Source organism: Sciurus vulgaris (assembly GCF_902686455.1).
Source record: "Sciurus vulgaris genome assembly, chromosome: 5".
NCBI lineage: Eukaryota > Metazoa > Chordata > Mammalia > Rodentia > Sciuridae > Sciurus > Sciurus vulgaris.
The window spans coordinates 110,418,740-110,442,993 of NC_136465.1; the positions used below are offsets into that span (position 1 = coordinate 110,418,740).

A 24,254-nucleotide genomic window follows, 5' to 3' on the forward strand; every position below is an offset into this window, starting at 1 on the left:
TAATTTATTAATGTTCTTAACAAAGCAATTACTTTATTTTTATTAATTCTTGCAAAGTTGATTGAGACGAGAGAAAAGAGAACCAACTACCTGCTTTAGTAAAACTTCATAGGCCCTTGGGTAATGAAATCTCTCTCTTCCTTCAGCTCCCTTTCTTTTCACATACTATCAAAAGGTTGCTTAGTGAATATAAAATCAAAGAGAGAAAAGTTAACTGAATGGTCTTGATGCTTGATGGTCAAGCATCACCTACTTCTGAGGCTTCCCAAGGCCAGGGGACAGTGTCTATAATGGTAGCCTTCTCCCCTGTGAATTCAGACATGGGTCCTCTTCTTTTATAGAGGGCATATAGGCCTCTCAGTTTCTATTGACAATTGTTTTCAAATGGCTTTAATAAGACTAATAAATCATACCTTTCTTTTATATCTCTTTATTTATTTTTGCCAAGAATAAACCCCAGTCATCTCAATTGAACTACTTAATAACAGAACAGTCAGTTTCAAAAAGACAATCTCATTATGTAGTTTACATGTTAAAATCAAAATGATCACTGGAAATAAACATAAATGTTTATATTGCAACAGTAAAATGCTACAATTAATGATTGTGAATTGTTAATTTTATGCCAAAACAATTATTAAACTTTCAAATAGTTTAATGTGGGAAGGTTTTGACAGTTAATATAAACCTTAAGAAGTGGGTGCTAAATAATTTTAGGAAGAAAATTTATGCACCTTGACATTTCCTATTACAGAAATAATATATATGGTTTTGATGCATGTGACAGAAGACCAAAATAAAGGTATCTTAAATATAGCAGAAGATTATTTCTTTCTTATGTAAGACCAAACATGAGCCATTCAGGACTGGTATGAGAATCTCAGTGTTAGGGCCGGGCTCCTAATACCTTCCTGCTTCACCACCTTCAGCACATGGCTTTCACTCACGATACAATATGGCTGCTCAAACTCCAGCAATTTTCTGAAATCAAGTCAGCAGGAAAAGGGCAAGAATGGGATTATGTCCACTGTTCTTTAAGATAGGCCTCCTCTTACATGCCATTGGCCAGGACTTAGGTACCTGGCCACTCCTGGCTATAAGGGAAGTTGAGTTTTTATTCTTGGTAGTCATATGCTCTTCTAAAAACTGGAAATTCAGTAAATAAAGAAGAAAAGAAGATCAAATATTGAAGGGCAACCAGCAGCCTCTGTCACAGGCCTTAAGTATTCTTTAAAAGAATAATGATTGAAGCCAGGAGTGGTGGCTCACATCTGTAATCCTAGCTACTCATGAGGCAGGAGGATAGCAAGTGCAAGGCCAGCCTCAGCAGACTCTGTCTCAAATAAAAAATAAAAGGAGCTGGGGATGTGGCTCAGTGGTAGAGTGCCCCTCTACCACTGCGAGAGCTCAATGTGCAGTATCACAAAAACAGAAAAATGAATAAATGAGTAGGTTCTACTAGAAATCCAGGCTCACTGCTTCATGAGGACAAGGATTGGATTTTGAAATCCTGATTCTGCTACTTAATAATAAAGTGACTTAATCTGAATCTCAAATGTCTCAATAAAATTAAAATGGTGAAGATAAAAATACCTACCAAATGCAGAGCTTGGGACATGGTAAGAGATTAACAAATGTTAGTTCCTACCCACCCTGTCTTGCAAAGCTAAGGTCCAGACCCTGGAGTACAGTACTCTCTCCTACATTTCTGTCTATCTGTCTCCTACTTATCCTCCTGGAAGACCTCTAAAGAGGTCTGTAAGGAGTAACAAGTACTGACACCAGTAGATGAAGAATAAGGCTGATCACAGGGAAGAGGAATTGCCTCTCATAGTAAAAAATGACATTTACATAATAAGTGAGAAAAATAAGAATGATAAGCTGAGTGTGATGGTGCACACTTGTAGCTCCAGCTACTGGGGAGTCTGAAGCAGGAGGATCACTTGAGCCCAGAAGTTCAAAACTAGCCTGGGCAACATAGGGAAACCCAGTCTCAAACTACAAAACCACAATAACATAAAGAATGATGAATAGCTAGCACATTATTTTACATTCCTTATCTTACAACAGGGTGAATATTATCACCAAATTACTGATAAGGATGATTGAATAGGAAAGTTGCCCATGTAACCAGTAAGTAACTAGATTGGTCAGAGATTGCAACTAAACTATTCTCTCCTGACCCCTTGTCCTGTCCTCTGGATTGTGAACACCCCAGGAGAGGATAGAACAAGACCCTGTTTGATTCATATGCACTCTGAAACTTGCTAGAGGTATCCCTTCTTGGCTGACTTCTTCCTAGAATTGTGTCCTAAATTATCTGTCAACAGGTGAGAAGTCCCTTTAACATCTCTCTTCTTATTTTGGTCAGCCTCTGCAGCCACAGAAACTGCATCCAGGATGTCCTTCTGTTCCTTGTGGATGTGACAGAGGAGTCTGGTTACTGCCACTGGGGCCAATAGTTGTCTACCACTCACCTCCCCATTATCTATTCATGATACTCCTTCCATGCTTCACATTAAAAGTGCACCTGGAAGATTTCTCTCCCCTTCTTGGTTAGAGGGACTTGGTGAACCTTCAGGGACTTCACCCACATACCACTTTCTCCAAGCCATTCTGCAAGGACATGAAGGGAGAAGTATCATTCCCTCCAGAAGGCAGGGAGACCGACAGTCAAGGGAGCCATAGAGAAAGAAGAGACACGTTTCAGGTTTTGTTTTGTTTTGTTTAATAGCTTTCATTGGAGAACTGACCCCTCTAAGCCAGGGTGCAGGCCTGACTCTCTGGAGCAGGATCTGGCTCCAAGTGGGCCCAGGGGAGAAATGCATCATTGTGGTGGAGACAGAGAGCAGTTTCCCTGGTCTCCCATCTACAGTAATTCAAATTATAGCAGCTGGCTAAGCCTTAATAGAGAACAAGTTGTAGGTTCCTTTCTTTTTCTGATGTTAAATCCTCCTCTTAAGGGAATTCTATTAAAAAAAAAAAAAAAAAAAAAAAAAAAAGACTATTTGGGATCAAAACCTAAGAGTGTAAATGCACTAACTATCTATAAACAGGAAGCTTCTGGAAGCAGATACTGAGTTGGCCACAAAACACTCGAACCTGAAGGAAGACGCCCCGCCCCAGCCCACTCACTGCCCCAACCATCACTCTGCTCTGTTCTATGGCAGAGTTGTCCCAGACTCTGTTCCAAAAGGATCTCACACTAGAAAAGACCAAAGGCCCACTGGTTGGTTTCTGTGGCCTGACTTCTTTGAGGCCCCTGACACAGGGCCAAATTGCAGTTTGCAGAGCTGTAAACAATAACAGCCATTAAAGTAATCTTCTATTTCTATCAGCAGTTCTTCCTGAGAACAATTGAAAACACCTCCGTAAATATATCATCAGGTTTGTCCTCTCGCCAACCCCCAAAACAGGAAAAGGGGTAGACCCCTTCCCTTTACGTTAGAGGGAAGCACGAGGCACTGTGAGGCCAAAGGACTTGCTCGTGGTTCCACCACACATCAGAGCAAAGAATCATCAAGGGCTTCCACCACCTCCACCTGGACTTTGTTTCTTAGTCTATGTTGTTAAGATACTGGATGGCAAATGTTTGACTGTTTCTCTGCATTCTCAAATTTGTTTCTTTTCTCCTTCTGTATAGGCGTTTTTGGTTTGGGGGTTCTGTTTCACTCATGTGGGATTTCCTCCCAGCCTCTTCCCTCCCTTTTCCAGTCCAGAGTATACAGCACCTCAGTCCTGCAAGAACCCCCCACCCCCTCCGGCCCACATGGCCCTTTCTGGCTCACAGTTCTGCTCTATTGGGTGGAAGACACCACATAGGCTGTGGCAATGTATTTCCTGCCATTTCCATAGGTAGTCTTGTCCCAGGGATAGGTCTGAATGGCCAAAGGATATCCACCCAGGCTTAGCTGGCACCTGTGGGGAAAGATCATGAAATCAGAGGGGCCCACTACTCCACCCTGCCTCTTTCTCCAGGCTAGAAGGACCCAGCCCAACCCAAGCAGAAGAAATCCATCCTATAAAACAGAGCTGCCACAGATTTCTGCAGCAACTGTGCATCTAGACCTAATTTTCTGTTTTCAGAAGAAGGAGTGCTCCTCAGCATTCCCAGAACAATACTCTAAAATCCCAGATTCTAGAACTGAAGTGCTCAGAAATTAAATGTTTGCTTCAGCTTTCAGAAGTAGGAGAACCCTACCAGGTGGTGGTGCATGCCTATAATTCTAGCGATTCAGGAGGTTGAGGCAGGAGGATTGCAACTTGAGGTCAGCCTCAGCAACTTATGAGAACCTGTCTCAAAATAAAATTAAAAAAAAGAGGATCGGGGGATGTGGCTCAGTGGCAGAGCACACCTTGGTTCAAATCCAGTATTTAAAAAAAAATTAAAGTAGTAGAACCCAAAGTCTCCAACTGATATGGAACCTGAGGGGCCAGTTGTTACCAACTCTTCTATTTCCCTCAAACAGCCTCAAGAATCAAAAACAGAAGCTTGGAGCCCCCAAGACAACCTATTTCTAACTTTTATATATATTAAGATCCTACATAAGATTTCGCTTGAGGGAAAGGAAGGGAGATGGTTCTACAGCTAAAATGTAATTTGGCAGCCACCAATCTCATCTAACCACTGCTCAAGGGATAAAATGGAGGCACAGTACAGTGATTTGTCCAAGCCCTCTCAGCCCCTGAGTGGCAGACTCCAGATCTCTTATTGCTGTGCTGGCTGAATACAGCCTGAGGCCTGTGCCCCAGCTCTGTGGTTGGCCCAGTACTTACACTTTGCCTGGCCTGGCGATGAAGCACAAGGAATAGAGTGCAAACTCAAACTCAGGGCTGCTACCAATGAAAGCTGAGCCCACTTCCTTATAGTAGCCATCCCAGTTGAACTGCATGGCTAACACATCAGGGTAGGAATCCCACTGCAGAGAGAAGGGCAGCAAAGGGGGTTTGGTGAAGGACACAGAGTAGCATCAGAAAGGTTCCAATTGCCAACCGTTGGCCAGTAGTTGTTGAGGATCTATGAGGAGTCTTCCAGTCAGATTGGCTTCCTTAAATAAAGGTATCTGAGCCCCACTCAGACCCTCAGTCAGGAGCTGACAGTGCCCAGGAGGACAGAGTCAGCAGCCATATGACCCACACCAGAGTACCAGGGATGCAATTGCTCCCTGTTGCCCCTGCACATGGAAGAGGACAGTTCATTGCGCCCAGATTATTTTTTGGTGCAGGGCAGCAAAGGTGTCTTTCTTGTAAAATGTATGGAGTTTAGCTCAGACTATCCAGGTTCAAAACTCCCAGCCACATTTGAACGACATTCAGGGAATGGGTAATTGTATGTCTTTGGTTCTCCCCCCTAAAAATCCTCCCCTGACCTCAGCCTCCCACCCAGATATGGTGCCCTCTGCCCCCTGGCCCTACAGTTCTGGAGCCTTCCCTGGAAGAGAATCCCATCTTTTGGCTGGCTAAACCTGCTCTCCAACAAATGAGGACATGATATTCACAATCCCCATTGGGCTGCAGGTGAGAATCAGGGGGAGGAACAAGACTGACTGTTCTGAACACAGTAAGGACAGGAAGTGTGGGCACCAACAAGGCTTTTCCAGCCCAAGTACTCACAGGTCCATCATAGATATGGCTGTAGTAGTCAACCAGGCCCTCCTTCTCCTGCAGGTAGAAGCGGATCCAGTTATGGAAGCCGGTGACCTTGCCCCTTTTGATTTCACCTATAATACAGAGTACAGGGTAGGTGATCTGGGCTTCTGGAACCACCCTTTCCCTCCAGTCTACTTCCTCCCACCCCCCACCAAGGTCATCTTACTTATCTGGGCTCTGATTTCTAGAATGATCACCTGCTCAATCCCTTGCCTCACTCCCCAGTCCCTCACATCCCTATCCTCTCCTCTTGGCTGATCCTAGAGACCACTCTGGAATACTCCTCTCAGCTATTTCTCCAGGAGCAAGCCAAGCCTAGTGGGAGCCTTATGGGAAAGCGTAGTGGGGAACAGAATATGAACCTCTCAGGAAGCAGCTGGCCAAGCTCTGGAAGCAAAGGACTACTCAGAGGCAGACAACCTTGCCCCCAAACACTTGTTCATTCCAGATGTACTCCCTTGGGAGCTCCAGTATCTGGTCTTCTTTCCCTCATAGATACCCTAGAGACTGTCCCTCAAAATGACTTCTCAGACCCCTCCCTCTTGGCCTGATAGTAGACACGTCCCTCCCTGCCAGCCAACTTGACTATCCATTCTTCTAGGTCAGGGCTGCCCTGCTCCTGAGCAAAGTCATTCCTCTTTGTCCCACTTTCCTTTCCAAGCAGAGTGACCACCTGAGAAGACATGTTCAAAGCCACTTGAGTCTGCCTCTTCATTGCCTCTTGAATAGAGCCCAAACCACATATTCTTCAAGTCATCAACAAACTCTTGTTCTGAGCTGTAGCGATCTGCAAAGAGGAACACAGAGAATGAGAACAGGGGTCAGGTGCTGGGAAGCAGAAAAGGGTTACCTGCTTCAGGACGTCAAGAGAGACATGGGTTCAATCAATCAACGAATGTGTACAACTGCCCATTCAGCAATGATCAGCAAGGCACCCACTTGTGCCAGCTCCAGATCTAAAGGCTGAGGATTCAGCAGAGAAAAATGAGGACAGGTCTTTATCTTTATAGTTTACACTACAGGGATGGGGGGCGGGGACGAATAATAAACACTGAAACACTAAATAAGTCATGTGATTTCAGGTAAGTGCTAAGAAGATATTAAAGTGCAGTAGCCTGTGATGACCAGCTAGATGGGTTTGGAGCATGCTGTTTTGAATGTGTCCCCCCAAAACATTAGAAACTTAGTATCCAATATGACATGATTAAGAGGTGGAATTTTTAAGAGTTTATTAGGCCAGGAGGGCTCTGTCCTCATGAAAGGATTAATGTCATTTTCGCAGAAGGGGGTTCCTTATCAAAGGGATGGTTTCCTTAAAAAGAACAAGTTTGACCTTCTTTTGCCTTTGTCTCACTTTGTCTCTGCCTTCTGCCATGGGGTGACACAGCAAGAAGGCCATCATCAGATACAGTCCCTTGATCTTGAGCTTCCCAGCCTCCAGAACCACAAGGCAACAAATTTCTGTTCATTATAAATTACCCAGTCTGTGGTATTCCATTATAGCAGCATAAAACATACTGAGACAAGGGTCTTCTGAAAAGGAAGGTCAGAAAAGCCCTTATGATAAAGTAGTACTAATCAAGAGACCCAAAGGATAAGGAGTTCACCACACAAAGATCTGGGGAGAAGACTCTTCCATGAAGAGGAAACTGTAAGTGTAAAGGCTCCAGGCAGATACGATTTTAATGTTCAAAGAACTGAAAGAAGTTCACTGTGGCTAGAGCAAAGTGCACAGGAGGAGAAGGAGCCTGAGAGATAGGCAGGGACCAGATCCTGCAAGCCATAGCAAGAAGGCCAGATCTCAATCAGAGTAATAAGGACAAAAATATCTTAGATTGATAGAGCACTTTATGTGTGCCCAGCACCATTTTAAAGGGTTTCATATAATAATATTGACTCCTTCCGCCAGGCATAGGGGTGCATGCCTATAATCCCAGTGGCTCAGACGACTGAGGCAGGAGGATTGTGAGTTCAAAACCAGCCTCAGCAACTTAGCAAGGCCCTAAGTAACTCAGCAAGACCCTGTCTCTAAATAAAATATTAAAAAGGACTGGGGATGTGGCTCAGTGGTTAAGCGCCCCTGGGTTCTGTCCCTGTACTAAAATAATAATAATAATAATATTGAGTTCTCATACTGACTCTTTACATTAGTACTAACCTCATGCTAGTAAGATAAGTGCTATTTCCAATTTAGAGAGGAGCAAACTGAAGCAAATATAGGTTATAAAACTTACACCAGATGATACAACTCATAAGAGGCAGACACAGCACTCAAACCTACGCAGCCTAGCTCCAGAGACCCACCTCTGAAAACTCTATAGCTTCTTGGCAGTAGAGAGACACTGTAGTGTTATGGTTTGGAGATGATGTATACCCAAAAAGCTCCTGTGTTATGCAGGAATATACAGAGGTGAACTGATTAGATGATGAGAGCTGTAATCTCATCAGCCCATCCTAGTTTGAATGGATTGACTGGGTGGTAACTGTAGGTAGGTGTGATATGGCTGAAGGAGGTGGGTCACTGAGGTCATACCCTGCAAGGATTCATCTTCTCTTTGGCCCCTTTCCCTCGTCCCTCTCTCTCTGCTTCCTGATGGCCCACAGTGGAGCAGTGCTCCTCTGACACACCCTTCCATCCTGACCTTCTAGACATAGAGCAATGCACTTACCCACCAAGGACTGAACCTCTAAAACCATGAGCCAAAATAAACTTCTTCTCCTCTAAGTTGTTCTTGTCAGGTGGTTTGGTCACAGAGACACAAAACTGACTAACACAGAAGGAATTCAGGCACAGAAATTATGTGATCAGAGCTTTGCTTTTAAAGGATCACTCTGTGTGTGTAAAAAGGCCAATGCAGTTGTATGAGTGGAAGTAGAGAGGCCAATTTTGAAGCTCATGCTTGTCCAGGTAAGAAGTTAGAGATGGTGTACACTAAGTGGTAGCTGAGGAGAAGGTGTTATGGTTTAGATATCAGGTGTCTCCCAAAAGCTCATGTGTGAGACAACACAAGAAAGTTTAGAGGTGAAATGATTGGATTCAGAAAGCTTCAACCTAATAGGCGCTTTAATCAACTTGAATGGATTAACTGGGTGGTGACTGTAGGCAGGTAGAGTGTGACTGGAGGATATGGGTCACTGGGGGTGTGACTCCGGGTTTTATATTTTGTCCATAGGGAATGAGAGCTCTCTCTGCTTCCTGGAGGCTGAAGGAGGAGGATATCAAGTTCGAGGCCAGCCTCAGCAACTTAGTGAGGCCCTAAGCAACTTAGCAAGAGAGTCAGGGGAGTGGCATTTGGACAGGAAGGAAGACAGCTGAGAAGAGAGTGAATAATGAAGAGCCTGACCTCACACGGGAACCCAGGTTCCAGAGCCAACTCTGCTTCCAACTCCTTTGTGGCCTCAGTAGTGTCTAGCCTGGCTGGGCCTCCATTTCTGTCATTGGAAAGCCAAGGGCTCAATCCACTCCCATGTGTTTACTACAGAGAGAACACCAGGGGGCAGCACAGGATCGCATCACCTCCTGGGATCACCCATGTCAGGGTCATCACCTAAAAACAGCAGACAGTGGACCAGAAGTAGCAGGGCTGTGCTAAGGCCGACCCACAGATGGGGGGGTGGGGGGGGCGGGGGGACCTGGACAGCGCCACCCCTGAGAAGCCCAGCTGCCTGGAGTTCAGGGAAGGAATCTTGAGGACACTGACAAACACAACCCCAGCCAAGAAGTCCTGCGGTCAAAACCTTTTTTGGTCTGACTTGAATGTATTTGTATCTGGAGGCATTCCGACCAGAATTCTTCTGGTAGGACGGTCCTCTCTGAGCCTTTGTTGATCTTCTGTAGCTGTTCCCCAGAAAAAATACGAGGAGTCAGCCAAGCCCTTCCTGGACTTAGTGCACAGAGGGAAAAGAGTCAGGGACTATACCTGAAACGTGAAGTGACTTGGATCCACAGAGATAGCTGAGAAGTGCCCTGTGGGGGGATCGGGGGCCTCATGCCCTGCAGAAGACCCTGAGCCTGAAGCCTGAGGGATCCACAAGGTTGCTAACACTGAATCAAAAGATGGGGTGACGCAGGTATGGTAGCATACACCTGCAATCCCCTCTATTTGGGAGACTAAGGCAGGAGGATCGCAAATCTGAGGTTAGGCTTGGCAACTTAGCAAGTTCCTGTCTCAAAATAAAGTGAAAAGGACTGAGTATGTAACTCAGTAATAGAGCACTTGCCTAGCATGCCCTGGGTTCAGTCCCTAGTATAGAAGAAGAAGGAGGAGGAGGAGGAGGAGGAGGAGGAGGAGGAGGAGGAGGAGGAGGGGGAAGGAGGGGAAGAAGAAGAAGAGGAGGAGGAGGAGGAAGAAAAAGGAGGAGGAGGAGAAGGGGAAGGAAAAAGGAAGAAGGTGATCTCTAAGCCAAACAGAGGATTCTTCAGCCCCTAGTGGGATCCATAATCTCTCCATGGCTCCCCTCTGGCCTTACTCAGTCCCTCCCAGGTATGCACTGGCCTCCGTGTGGTCCTTCTGCTTCCTCACCTGCTCTCCCAACTCCCCCACTGTGGAGTCCTCAGAGGTGCCTGGCTCTCTTGCAGACAGACCCACATCCTCAGCAGTGCCTCATGGGGCCTGGCATGGCTCACTCACTCTGGTGGTGGAGGAAGCTGTAGAGCTCCTTCATGACTGCTGTCTTCATGATCTCGCTGAGGAAGACACCTTGCTCAGCCAGCTGCTGGGCACTGAAATGCTCCCCGTGGCCTGTCGCCCGCTGGTAGTTGTTGAGCAGGTTAATGAAGGCTGCATAGGTGGGCTTGGAGAACAGCTGCTCATTGACATAGGTGAAGAGCCTGGGGCAGGAGGAAGACCACAGAGGGGCCTGAACATGCAGCAGAAACTCTTCCAGAAACTTCCAGAGAGCCCAGGGGCAGTACACGCAGATTGGAGGGGGACTTCAGGTGCTCTTGAAGGTTATGCATGAGGCCACCTTTATTCCACTTCATCTCCTGGACTTTCTGCCCTGACCTCAACCCAGCCAATTCCAGAAACCCTCCCAATGTATACCCACAGTCTTTCAAGGAGGACTCTTGTCTCTGGAGAACTATTTTTTTCCTCTCCCTTTCATCCTGCCTGATTTGAGAAAAGAGTTGAAGCATCAGAAGAAGAAAAGACTGGGGAGAGACTCTGGGGGGAGGAGGAAAAGGACAAGGGGAGCTCACGGCTCTGGGCAGCGATCCACTTGGTCTCCCGACTCTGAAGGGGAGATGCGATTTTGGCTGTTGAGAACGATGTCACTCTTCTGGGCTTTGTTGACGTCTGCCTTGTAGATCTTCTCAGAGATGCTCTGAAGCTCCTCTTTGGTTATGGCATCACTGCTGTGGGAGAAGCCCTCTGGGAGGAATTGAGGAAGGGGTGACCTCAGGGCCAGAAGGAAGGAAGGGCAGGCCTAAAGACCCTTCAAATCAGCACGTCATTGTCATGAATGTCTACAGAATGTCCACCCTTCCCTAGGAAGATTCTCAAACTGTGGCAGGCATCAGAATCATTCAAAAGGCTTGTTAAAACAGAGTGTTGAACTCGGAGCGATGGTGCACACCTGTAATCCCAGGGAAGCTGAGACAGGAGGATCTCAAGTTCAAAGCCAGCCTCAGCAACAGTGAGGTGCTAAGCAACTCAGTGAGTTGCTGTCTCTAAACAAACTACAAAATAGGACTGGGGATGTGGCCCAGTGTTCAAGTGCCCCGGAGTTCAATCCCCATTACCAAAAAAAAGAGTGGTGCGCTCACCCCAAAGTTTCTATCAGTAGGTCTGGGGTGAAGCCCTAGAGTTTGCGTTTCTTAGAGATTCTCAGATGCTGGTGCTGCGGGCCTAGGGACCACACTTTGAAAACCACTGCACTAGAGAGAGTCCTTGTGTATCTGGGGCTACGCTGAAGGAGCAGACTGACCGTGGTTGGCACACAGGCTCTCAAAATCCTTGCAGCAGTTCCCAAACTCTTGGCAGCGGTCATTGCAGTGGCAGGGGTGGTGCTTGTCGAAGGCTTCGCGGCAGCGGCCCTGGCAGGAGCTGGGTGCCGAGTACAAGCCTGAGAGCCAAGGAGAGGCGTGTCCCTGTCCGACAGCTAGAGGACGCACCGAGCGCCCCATCGCTCCCTCCCTACCCGCCGGCTCCGATCCTTCTCGCTAGAGGTCTCCAGGGAAGGAAAACAAACAAGCCTAGTTCCTGCACACCCTTCACAGTCAGGAAGTCCTTTCTAAGGCTGAACTTTATTTTCTGGCCTGTTGTTTTTATAATCTTCCCACTCTAAAAATAAAATCTCTTCCACTTCCCTCCACAGGCCCCAGACTCTTTCCTGGTTACCCCTCCCCGTCCCTCCCATCAGGCCTCTCTCCCTCTGAGGCTGGGGAGTCCTGCAGCCTCTCTTCTGGCTAGGCCTGGCCCTTAGACCTGGCAGAGCCCTCCCCTCATCGCCCCTGGTGTCCCCTCTTTATCCTGAAGGGTCCCATCTGGGAAAGCAGTCTCACTGTTGTCCGGGCCCTCCTCTTCCAGTTCCAGGAATTCCTCTGGCTCCTCCTGGACTGCAATTAGAAAAATAAAGTTACCAACCATCCCTAAGGACTTCCCTCCCTTAAGGGGCCTGGTGGCCTATGCCTGTAATCCCCATTTGGGAGGCTGAGGTGGGAGGCTCACCATTTCTACCACAGTCTGGGCAACTTAGGGAGACCCTCAGCAACTTAACCAGGCTGTGTCTCAAAACAAAATATAAAAAAAGGACTGAGAATGTAGCTCAGTGATAGAGTAACCCTGAGTTCAATTCCCAGTACAAAAAAAAAAACTAAAATAATTCCTCCAGGTGACAAATTTCCTACCACTTTACCATTGGGTTACCCAGTGTGCTCCTCCATAAAAAGGGGAAGGATGGCACCTCTAGACTGAAAACTGGTTAGGCTGTGACTTTTAAAATAGACAGTTGGACAGTCTTGAAGTTCTCCAAATGACAAGGCCCTCACGTAGGAGCATCCATACCTGTAATACTGCCGAGTCAGAGTCAAGGGAGAAGTCCCAGGCCTCAAGAAATAAGAACTGTTCCCTGAGATACCAACTTCCCTTCTTCTCTGCCCCACTTGGAAACTGCCACAAAAGCTGTTTGCGGGGAGGGCATGTTCAGGAATGTCGGTTCCCACTGCTGCTCCATTCCTTCACCCTAACTGAGCGGCCACCCTGTGCTCTGGTAGAGAGGGGTGTGGTGGGGTGGGAATTGGAAGGAATGTTCCCAGGAATCTGAGCTCCTCTGTCATCACACAGCAGAGTAGCCCACCCTCACTGCCGCCCCCAAGAAATGGCCATGGTACAGAGTGACTCAGAAGCTATTAGTGAGTTTGCTGGGTAGGGTTGTGTTATTACCATTAGAACCACTAGTCAGGTTATTTGCTCAGTCAGCAAACATCTTCTGATCTCATACTTAGCGCCAGGCTGTGTTCTAAGTGATAGAAATCCATAAACTCCTTAATTCAGCCACAGTTGATGTGCATGGACTTTTGTGAGCTGAGCCGGAGTTACATCCTTTATAATATTTTTTTTTCTGTGGGAAAGAGGTTCTGAGTTGCAAATCAGAAACTTAGAGATGTAGTGTGTCCTAGGTTGGGTATGGCTTCTATCCTGGAGTGTCAGTATGAGCAGGCCTTCCTGTGTCTGCTGAATGGTAACAAAAGAGAGAATACAGAGGCAGCAGAAAATGGGGGCCTCTGGTTGTGGCTCTGAGCACTGGGTTCAGGGCCTCCCCATCTGGGCCTGATCATCAGGACTTCTACTAATATATATGCTGTTTTGTGTAAATCGAATTAAGTTTCCACGTGAGTGAAAGCAGTTCCATGAGCACACGACTGGTGAGCAGATGCTACCTTTAGGAAAATTAAGAAAAAGGCGCTCCTTTCTCTCAGCAGATATAGATCTGCACCAGAGCATACAACTTGATGACAAGGGTACATATTGAATTTTGGGCCACTCAGCCAGAGGCCCTTGTGCAGTGTACAACCTGTGCAACCAGATATGGTATCTTGCTGGCCCATGGTTTCAGTGATCATATGTTCCAAACTAAGAGTTAGGGCACATGGTTTGACAATGAACTAGCAAGCCTTCATGTCTCAAAGCAAAAGATCATTTACCTAAGAGTTTATAACAGTGCAATCACCCGAACAAGGAGACTATTCAAAAATTAGTTTTCAAAAATTATTCACTTAGCCAGCCCTGGTAGTACACGCCTGTAATCTCAGCTATTTGGGAGGATGACACAGAAGGATTGCAAGTTTGAGGCCAGCATCAGCAACTTAGTAAAACCCTAAGCAAATTAATGAGACTCTCTTTCAAAATAAAAAATAAAAAGGGCTGGTGATGTGGCTTAGTGGTTTAATGACCCTGGGTACAACCCCCAAACCAAAAATATAATAACAATAATAATAATAATAATAAAAAACAATAGTAATAATTCATTTAAGGCTGGACCATGGGAACAGTACAGAACTATTGACTTTTGCAGGTGGTGCATGACCTGTTTTAATCAGTGGTCTAGGAATAACAGTGTGAAGATGTGGCCACTCAGTCCACTCACTAGAAGAGAAGGGTACATTGTAACAGTCACAGTGACACCGCGCAGCCTTCCTGGGGCAAAAGGATTGTGAGAACTCATTGCTGTTTTTATAATTTTGTGATTTAAAGTGTTGACTAGGGTCTAGGGACGTAGCTCATTGTTAGAATGCTTGCCTAAGGTTCACAAGACTCTGGGTTTGATCCTCAGCACGGGACACACACACACACACACACACACACACACACACACACACACGTTGACTAACAATTGGAGGTGTCACAATGCCAAATAGCCAAAATAGAGTTTTTACCATTTTGCTCAAACTTTTGTGATATCGTTGATCCTGATCATTCAGATACTCCAGGTAAATGGCATCCACTATATTCTAGGTTGGGGACTTCTTAGAAAACCTGAGACAGGTGGCAGCCAAATCCCTGCCCCCGGTGCTCCCTCACCAGCCCCTCCTCAGCCCTGAGCCCTACTCCAGACCGCTGCACTCCAGGTCAGTGGCCCCTCAGGCAGGCTGGACTCACACCCTGGTCCTTTGTTCCATGGGAGCCTCACCGGTACACAGATGTTCATAGTCGTCACAGCAGTCCCCGTGCCGGGAACACCGGCGGTCACACTGGCAGGCAGCGCCTCGGTGAAACTTCTCATTGCAGCGCGATGCACATGATTCAAGGTTTCCTGTGGGCCATAAATGTCACAAACTCAGCTCTCTGGGGATCCTGTGCTCCTCCCAAAGGTGCCGGAGGGAGGGTTCACAGACAGGGACGGGGCTCCCCTGGTGCGAAGGTCATTGCCCTCGGCAGGAGAGAAGTGCATCTCCAAGCGCAGCTTAAGCCTCCTCCCACCGCTGGCCAGATGCTCCAGGGCTCAGGGCACTGACCACATCTCACACGCAAACGCCTATTTGCATAAGACCTGTGACATAAATAAGCCAAGTAGTAGGATATGAGGCTGGAGGAAGAGTTGTGGACTGTGAGGAATGAGTGATGCCCTGTCTGAAATTTGCATTTCTCAGTTCCAGCCAATTGCTGGCTTGGTATTAACAGAGGCTCCTGATTTTCAAGAGAAACCTTTTTTTTTTTTTTTTTCGTACTGGAAATTGAACCCAGGGGCACTTAACCACTGAGCCACATCCCCAACTCTTTTTAAAATATTTTATTTAGCGACAGGGTCTCACTGAGTTGCTTAGACCCTCGCTAAATTGCTGAGGCTGGCTTTGAATTCACCATCCTCCTGCCTCAGCCTCCCGAGTCACTGGGATTACATGCGTGCGTCACGGCACCCAGCTGAAACCTTCATCTTCATGTGAAAATTTGCCAGTTTTTAAAACTTCAGGCAGTTCAGTGAGAAAGGTCTGTGGACTGGCCATGACTCCCCAGCCCCATTCACCTGCAGAAGGGAAGTAACTGTGTTCCAGCACTGTCCCCTGCCCTTTTCCCTCTGCGCCACCCCTTGCTCTCATCCTGTTCCTTTTTTGCTCTTTGACTCTGGTTCTTCCTCTCCCTACTCTGGTCTCTGTGGCATCCACTCTTCCCCCTGTGTCACATCTTTCTATTCCTTCCAGTCTTTGGAATGCATTCAGATGAGTTCAGGCTCAAGGTGGAGAGTGAGGCATTGTGGTTGAGAATGGGGCTTTGGACAGATCCTCTTCTGTAGCCACAGACCACATCCCTCGCTCCCACCAAACGGTTCACAGGAGCAAGATTGTGGTTACAAGGGGCGTATGACAAAAAAATTTGAAAGGAATAATACAAACCCACTACCATTCTTTAAAAAAACAAGCCCCACCATGCCCCCGCCACAGCAAAGACAGTGCAGATGCAAGCCAGGGGCCATTTCCTTTCACCTCATCTTCAAGGGCCACAACAGAGTCTGTTTGCATTTGAGGTTCCTGAGGTTTAGATGTTGAGAAACCTGGGTTTGGGGGTCAGGCCAAGAGGGTTACACAGAATGTCAAGATCAAAGTCAGAGTTACCATGAGCATCGGGATCACATCAATGAGGAAATTGAAACCTAACTTGGTTTTAGTTTCAGGTTTGAGTTAGGTTTAAATTAAGGGCTACAGCTAAGAAGTGACTTTGCATCAAATTTACTGATAAAAAAACAATTTTGTACTGACATTTGGATTAGGAATGGGGTGAGATTGAAGGTGATGTTTAGGGTGGGCAAATGCACCAGGATTAGAAGAGAAGAAATAACCCCAGTTGGGAGTTTGGCTCTGGCTGGAATTCAATAGGGATCTAGCATGCATATTTGAACCTGGCTTGAATTGAAGGTGAATATTAGGGACACAAGTTTAGTAATGGGTTTGAATTCTTGGATTTATAATGTGTCTAATGGGAGATGGCAAAACAGGGAGGTTAAGAAACTGTTCTCTGCACCAAGTTGCTTAGGGTTAGAATTCTAGTTCTGTTGCTTTCTAGCTATGTGATCTTGGGCAAGTAATTTAAATTTCTGTGTCTTTGTTTTTTTTTATTTGTAAAAGTGGGAGGGCTGGAGATATATCTCAATAGTAGAGCACTTGGTTAGCACGCATGAGGTGCTAGTACTTGAAAAAAAAGTGAAGCTGGTACCTATGGTGCATGCCTGTAATCACAGTGGTTTGGGAGGCTGAGGCAGGAGGATGGCAAGTTCAAAGCCAGCCTCAACAACTTAGGGAGGCCCTAAGAAACTTCGCGAGACCCTGTCTCAAAATAAAAAATAAAAAAGGCTGGGGGTGTGGCTCAGTGGTTAAGCACCCCTGAGTTCAATCCCTGGTACCAAAAAAAGAAAGAAAAAAAAAAGATGATAAAATAGTGAAGCCTATTTCATAGACTATAAGAATTATGTGAAAGCTAGGTATGTCAGCATGCACCTATAATCCCAACTACTGAGGAGGCTGAGACAGGAGGATCATAAGTTCAAGGCAAGCCTGCAACTTAGTGAGACCCTGCCTCAAATAAAAACTCTAAGGCTGGGGTTGTAGCTCAGTGGTAAAGCACCCATGAATTCAATCCCTAGTAATGTGATATTAATAATGAGGACAATTAAATGAGTTAGTGTTTGTAAAGCACTTAGAACAGTGCATGACACATGGTAAAACCATGTATTTGTTAAGTAAATAAACAGCAGTAACATTCCATGCCCATCTTCAAGGTGACAAATGTTCAGACGAGTGCAGGGACCCTGCCCACATACTCCATCTAGCCAACTCCCTCCCCAGGTTCAGCTGGGCTGTGGGCTGGGCTGTCAGCACACATGTGTTGCTCTTGGTTTCCTGGCTGACATCATCACAGGGAGTGTGTTTTCTTTACATTACAGAGATGACAGGTCAAGGTCAACCCAGGTCTTGAGACAACTTTTTGTGTGCAGGGCTTCCAAGGCATCCAGGAAGACAGGACTCTGGTCCAGAGACTTGTCCCTAAAAGAGACCAAGCTCCAGGCCCCTTGTCCCTTCAAGCCCACAGGAACTCCTCTGGAATCTTAAAGGATGCTTTTGGCACTTGAATGCCAAGGTCTTTCAGAGAAATTTTCAGCTCAGGAGGAAGGCTCCGCCAACAGCCGATGGGGTCAGCCTGGCAGTACACCCAGAATCCAGGGAGAGAATGCAGATGAATCAGGGAGTGCTTTCACAGGCCAGAGCAGCGAAGTGCAGGGAAGGAATTCACTCCATTCCAGCGCTGGCCCCGGCTGAGAAGCGCAACCAGGGAACAGTCAACTGTGAAGCGAGGAGAAGACCCCACTGGCCCAAACTGCACGGATTTGCCCTCTCTGTCCACGTGTTTTATCCCTAGTAAGAACCCCACACCAAGGGGTCCTCCCATGTCTCTGCGAACTAGTTCTGCTTCAAGGTGACCTTGGGATGTGAGGGTGGAAGGCAGGGTGGGAGGGGCTTTTCCTCCCAGGCGCCTTGCTGTGCTGCTCTGGGGACACTCACCCTGACTACCCACTCCAGGGCACCCACACCGCACCTCCTGTTGACACAAACGCTTTGTGTAAACCTTACCACCAAGCCAGGAGCCTGAATCACTGTCCGGCAGCCTCCTGCCCTTGTCCCTTTGCCTCGTCTCTGGCGCTCTGCTTTTCTTCATTTCGGCCTCTCTTCTCTTGGTCCTGCCTTCTCCCACCATTCCCCACCGAGAGCTGTGGTGCCCCCTCCCCTATGAAGTACCACATTTCTAGTCATCCTCTAAGACTCTGAAATGCCGCGGCCTCTACTCCCTATCGCTGGGTGGACACAGGGTCCCTGCAGGCCTGCCCTCTGTCACCTCTGATGGCTGAGGGGTCCCGTGTGTTTGCCTATCAGGGCTCCAGATGCTGTTTCCATGGAGACCTAGTCAACCAAAAAGCTTTATCCCCAGGACGAGCTTCCAGCCTCCATTCACTTGAAACAACCAACGTCCTTGGCAGGCACCCAGCTCATTCGTGATGACCTCAGGCTGGCCCTGACCCCCCACACCCCACAACCCAGTGATTCCCATTCTGGCATCGTAGTCCTGCGGCACTGGGGTGGAACAGACATGAGCAGAGCCTCCCCCCGCCCCCCACCGCCTTCAGAGGCCTCACTGCTCCAGCCTCCCCGCTCCACTCACACTTCCCCATCAACCCCACAGCCAGGTGTGATCACTGCTGGCCCCCAGTGGCCAGGTGCTGCTGCATCCTGAAGCCACTGCTGCCTTGCCCTCAGGAACATGCCCTGGGGATTAAATGTCTCCAGTGCCCTCTCCTGAGACTGGAATATCACAAGCCTGCCAGCCACCACACTGGGCCTACATGCTCCACTTCCTCCACACCAGCTGGCCTGCTGCTGAGGTTCCCAACCCTTCTCTCCCTCTCTGCCATTCAGGGTTAGGCAGAGCTGGGTCCTGGGCAGAGGTACACAGTCCCATCCAGTGTTGGGGGCCCGGGGTTATTTTCTCCCAGGGCTTTCTATTCAGGAATCCCATTAGGGGGCTCCTTATCCACAACCTGATTGGAAATGCCCTCCAAGAATCCGTTCCTCCCTGAAATATTTATAAGCACAGTCCTAACTGAAGTCAAATTCTCTGAGATCTCACCGCTCCCTGGGTGGGTCTTGGCATTATCTTATTTGATCTACACAGTCTTGTGCAGGAGCAGCCTGGGAGGGTGGAGTGGGCATCGAGCTCTGACTCTCCTTGGGCAGGGGAGGATTCTGCCCACGCCCCTCAGCTGGGCCCCCTCCCTCAACACTCCTTCCTCCTCACCCATTAACTACCAGTTAACACATCAGTAGCAGAATTTTGCACAGTTACTAAACAGTAACTGCAACTGTGAGCCAGGTCCCTTCTCTACTCTTCAGCTCCCCTAACACTGGGACCAAGACCCATTCTTCTGACCAGCCTCAGATGGGATATTACCAACCTTCAGGTTAGGGACCCTCTAGGTAAGGCCCATCTCCTAAGGCTTTACCCACAGAAAGGTCACACCTCGGACAACCTCACTGGTTCTCAGGGAGCAGTGGAGGGAATGACCAAGGACAGCCAGGCCACTCACACTCAGCAACCATAGCCCCAGCTTTACATCATACAGTGGCCCCAGAAAATAAAATCTTGGTGAGATCAAAAGTCTATTCTGACTAGGGATGTTTGGAACTGATCCTCCAAAGTGTCGAGAAGGGGCATCCATGGCATTGATCCATCAGCCCTATCGCCACGCCATCCAACCCACTCCTGAGAGAGCTCTTATGCTCACAGACAAGGACAGGCCAAAAGTGTTACAAGGCTCTAGGACAAGCTCACCCTCCCTTGTCCCACTTCCCTCATCCACTGCCAAGTCCCCCAACCCCATTCTTGAGGCAAGACCCCTACCCACCAAATTCCCATGCCCACCAGATAGCAACTTACCAGCCCAGGCCAGGCCACAGAGCACAGCCACTGTCAGGGGGACACAGGCCCTCATGGTGCCCAGTTGTAGGCCAACAGGGGACTGGCTATTGGACTTCCACTAGAGTCAAGGTGAATGTCACAGCTCCTAGGTGAGCCTCATTCCCCAGGTCAGTTCTTTTAAAGACATCAGGACTTGTGGATCTGGTGCATCCAGATCCTTCCAGGAAGAAGATGGGGAGGGAGGGATCCCAGATGGATAGGAGGTGGAGAGAAGGTGGGGCCTCATTGCTGTTTGAAGCCAGAGAGAAGGTGATTAAGCAGGCAGGTAGTGCCAGATGTTTAGAACAGGTCATGCTAGCTGTTAGTAGCTAGAAAATAGGCCACGCAAGCAGGCACAGCAGATGGACCCAGTTAGGCAGGTTCTTTATCCACATCAGGGATACCCATGGGTTTATCTTTGAGTAATTCCCTAAATACTCACCTACCTAGAGTCACTTGTAGCAAAGAGGCTGCAAGTCTAGATTCAGATTCAGTGGGATTATAGGAACCTCAGTGACTACCTCGTTCTGCTTTTTATATGATGCTGTAACCCTCTCCACAATCCCAAGTTGTTGTCCTGCCTCCACTTGAATGCCTCTGGTGCTGGGAGGGTGGGGTTCACCCTCTGAGGGCTCGTCCTCCCTTCACAGACCCGATTCCCTACGTTAGGACTGCACAACCAAGGCATACTGATGGAGGCAAAAGTAGAGAGTATGGGGGAAATCCACTAAGTGAACATATATCAACACATTCATGCAACAGTGACTCATGGACAAACTTAGATACCTGTATATATACAGACACAGATAAATTATACTGGATTTCAAGCAGCTTTCTCTGCCCTGCTGGCTCCACTGTTCCAAGTTCTCCCCATTCGGGGACCACATGGGCTTTCTGCCCTTGCAAGCTCTCCCAGAGAGCCACAGTGGGGACCAGCCAACAAGGTGGGAGTTCCAGTAGGTGGGGTGCTAGAGACCTGGGGTGGGGAAAGGCTGGAGGAAGATGCATGAAGGAAGGTGGGGGCGGGGATGGGGATACCCACAGGGATGGCTCCTCCATGTCCCCCGAGGGGGGATGGTGCAGTTATGGTGCAGAGGTTTGGAGGGTGGGGAAGAAGCTCCTTGGGCAAGGGTCCAGATGCAGGCAGCTCTCAGGGATGGAAGGAATGGGAATTCTGTCCGCAAGTATTTATTGAGTGCTCATTGTATGTTAGATACAACTATTAGAACGACAGGGTTTAGGCCGACCTGGAATATTCTTTTTGGAATTGATTTTTTTCTGGTGGGACAGAGGACAGATAAGCCCAGCATTAGACAGTAGTTTGAAGTAGGCCTTGCTTGTCATTGGACTACCACTGGTGGTCAGAGGCCTGACAGGATCAAGAGGCTGAGGGAGAAACTGGCCCAGGGGACTCTAGAGGGAACATATTCCCAGGACAGCCTATTCCACCACCCTTGTCTTCTCTAAGAGAACCAGAGCCTGCAAGGGACCTGCAGCTACCCAGCACAGTTGAGGCCTGGATTCGCCTTCCAATGGGACCTTGGCACCCAAAGATGCTGACACTCCATCCTCCATCCTAGGGGTTCTGTCTGGCTCCAGGAGAGAGGCCCAGGTGCTCAGCCACATCTGATCTTACGGAGTGTGTCATAGAAATGGCCACATGTGCCTTCCTCCCTCATTGGTTTGTAGGCTAAATGCAACATTTGTCTTTCCAGGTTTTCTCTTTTGAAGTTTGTGGGCACCCTTGATATCCAGCATCACACTCACTGTCCAGCCTGCCTGGGCACATTCGTCAGAAACACCAGCTGAGCCCATTTATCGCAGAGTCCCAGAGTCCCTGATGACTGGATGCCATCCACTGCTCACCCCCAACCCACAGGAGCCCTCCTGCCTATGGACTCAGTTCTAGATACTTGTTCCGTGTGCCTTTGACCCATCGCAGCCATCACTGATCCTCTGCTGCTGGCACACAGAGTCGTCAACCCCCGCACTGCCATTTAACTTTCCATCCAGTTATTTCTTTAGCTCTGCCCTGAAATTCCTGAAGATGGGGATCTTGCCTCCTGAGTTCCCCCAGCTGCCATCCAATGGGTGTTAGATAACTGTCAACATGTGTCTGGGACCAGGAGTGAATCAATCATAAATGGACGAGGGAACCAGGTAGTCTTACAGTCCCACTTGTACTAAAGACTTGGGTGAAGATGGATAAAAACAGAGGTGACTAGATGGATCCCCATGAGCTGCAGAGTTTGTGTGTAGCACACTTTGTATAGAGGGGACTGGCAGGCAGTGGAGTAGGGTCTAGGAATTCATCTCAAAGTTGTTTTCATAGCAAACATTATTTTCAGTTATGTACATATGTGCATTTGGGGCCAATGGAAATTTGGGTGGGGACCTAAATCCCCAAACCACCTGCTACAGTTTGGATGTAGAATGTCCCCCAAGGGTTCTTGCGTTGGATGCTTGGTACTCCGTGTGATGGTGTGGAGCTGGGCCTAGTGGGAGGTCACTGGGAACCCTGCCCTAAGAGAGGATTAAGGGAGTTCTCCTGGAACCCCTTGGTTGTTCTCTCCCTTTCTCTGGCATCTTGTCTGGTGACACCATCTCTTATTCTCCAATGTGCTCCTGCTGTGATGCCATGAGCTGTTAGGCCCTTACCAAGGGAACCAGTGATCTTGGACTTTCAGCCCCCAAAATTATGAGAAAAAGAAACCTGTTTTCTTTTTGAAGTTAACCGGCTTCCAGTATTTTGTTATAGTAACAAATCATACTAATACACCATTCTTCAGAACCACCATTGGAAAAGGCAGCCACCACAGGCAACAGACAGAATTTAGGATTCCAGCAGCTTCTGAAGCCACATGAAATAGATGATTCAACTTCATCCTGCTTTTCTAGGATTCCAGAGTAACCACCTGCCTACACTTTTGCCAGCTGTGCTAATGTTTATTTTCAACTGCGTAATAGTGATGATAAAGTAAAACTGCTATTGCAGGTCCTCAAACTTCAGCAGCTTTGGAGAGCATCTAGAGGCAAGCCATGAACAAAGACTAGTGGATGAGACAGGCAGATAGTGATAAGGAGACTTGGAGAGACAGCAAGGGAGCGAACAAAGGGGAGATTGAGAGATTGAGACCTGCCGGAGGCCAGACAGGAGCCAGGCTCTGAGAGAGGCACCTGGCTGACTTCTTGCCCCAAGTGTGTTGGCACAACTGGGCTGCTCTCACCTCACAAAGACAATAACAGGATAACAGGACTGGGAGGAGTGGTTCCTGACCCATGTGTGAAAATCTGCGATCTGTCAAAATTATCATAATTATTGTGCTAAGGTAGTTGGGTTGTGGGAAACTGCCCCATCTCATGCATGCATTCATTTACCTGACAAATAGTAACTGAGCTCCTGTGTGCCAGGTGCTATGCTGGGCAAAGCAGATGCCAGGGTTAGAGGCTCAGCATCCAGAGGGAAAGAAAGACAAGCAGCAAAGTGCACTGAAAGCCGTGGTTGGGAGGCAGCAGGGCATGATGCTTACACCATTGATTCCAAAGCCACACTCCCTGGGTTCCAATCCCAGCTCTGCCACTCACTCGCTTACAACCCTGGGAAAGTTCCCTGATCCCTCTGTGCCTCGGTGTCCCCTACAGATGTAAAATAGAGCAAGTAAGAGTACCTAACAGAGCTGTTGGAAATGAAAGAGTTAATGTTCACAAGGCTTTTAGAACAGTGCTAGCTAGCACATAGCAAAACCATGTTTGTTAAAAAACAGGAACACGAAGGGCCCAATTTAAAAGGATAGTTAGGGAAGGCCTCCCTGGAAAATATGGCATTTAAAACAAAGACACGAAGCATGAGAAGGTGGCAGCTTCTTTAAACTCTCCGTGATGTAATATTTCCTCCGTATTTCCCAAAATAAAGTTAAAAACATGCACTCAGTTTTTTCAGTCCTTTGACATGGATGAGTCGCACTAACTCACCTGGTTTGATGCCTGGTTTCTGGGGGTGTGGCCTGTAGCCTGAGGCACTGTGCTTTGCTGGGGGAAATTAAGAGCTTCAGTGGGGAGCAAATCCATGGCTCCTGACTCCCAAGCCTTGAGCCATTAGATGAGATCACCTGTAGCTGACCCATGGGAAGTCAAGAACCAAGAGGAACAGAGGTGGCTGACCTT

General features: G+C 47.8%; 1 protein-coding gene across 1 annotated transcript; it reads right to left on the reverse strand.

Annotated features, from left to right (window-relative positions):
- Positions 1 to 2,108: 2,108 nt before the first annotated feature.
- Positions 2,109 to 22,899, reverse strand: ENDOU (endonuclease, poly(U) specific). Its single transcript, XM_079139631.1, has 10 exons — positions 20,070 to 22,899; positions 14,782 to 14,904; positions 12,155 to 12,208; positions 11,578 to 11,715; positions 10,850 to 11,021; positions 10,281 to 10,480; positions 6,323 to 6,436; positions 5,614 to 5,720; positions 4,777 to 4,919; positions 2,109 to 3,918 (listed from the first exon to the last, which is right to left on the reverse strand). Exons 1-10 carry the CDS (start codon positions 20,122 to 20,124, stop codon positions 3,798 to 3,800), a joined length of 1,227 nt encoding a protein of 408 aa, XP_078995757.1. The 5' UTR covers positions 20,125 to 22,899; the 3' UTR covers positions 2,109 to 3,797.
- Positions 22,900 to 24,254: the final 1,355 nt, after the last annotated feature.

Coding starts and splice junctions, on each gene's coding strand:
- ENDOU (XM_079139631.1), bottom strand. CDS start 20,124: ATGAGGGCCTGTGTCCCCCTGACAGTGGCTGTGCTCTGTGGCCTGGCC. Junction 5,721..6,322: donor CTTTGAACATGTCTTCTCAG/GTGGTCACTCTG, acceptor TCTGTATTATAG/GTGAAATCAAAAGGGGCAAG. Junction 4,920..5,613: donor GCCATATCTATGATGGACCT/GTGAGTACTTGG, acceptor TTCTCTCTGCAG/TGGGATTCCTACCCTGATGT.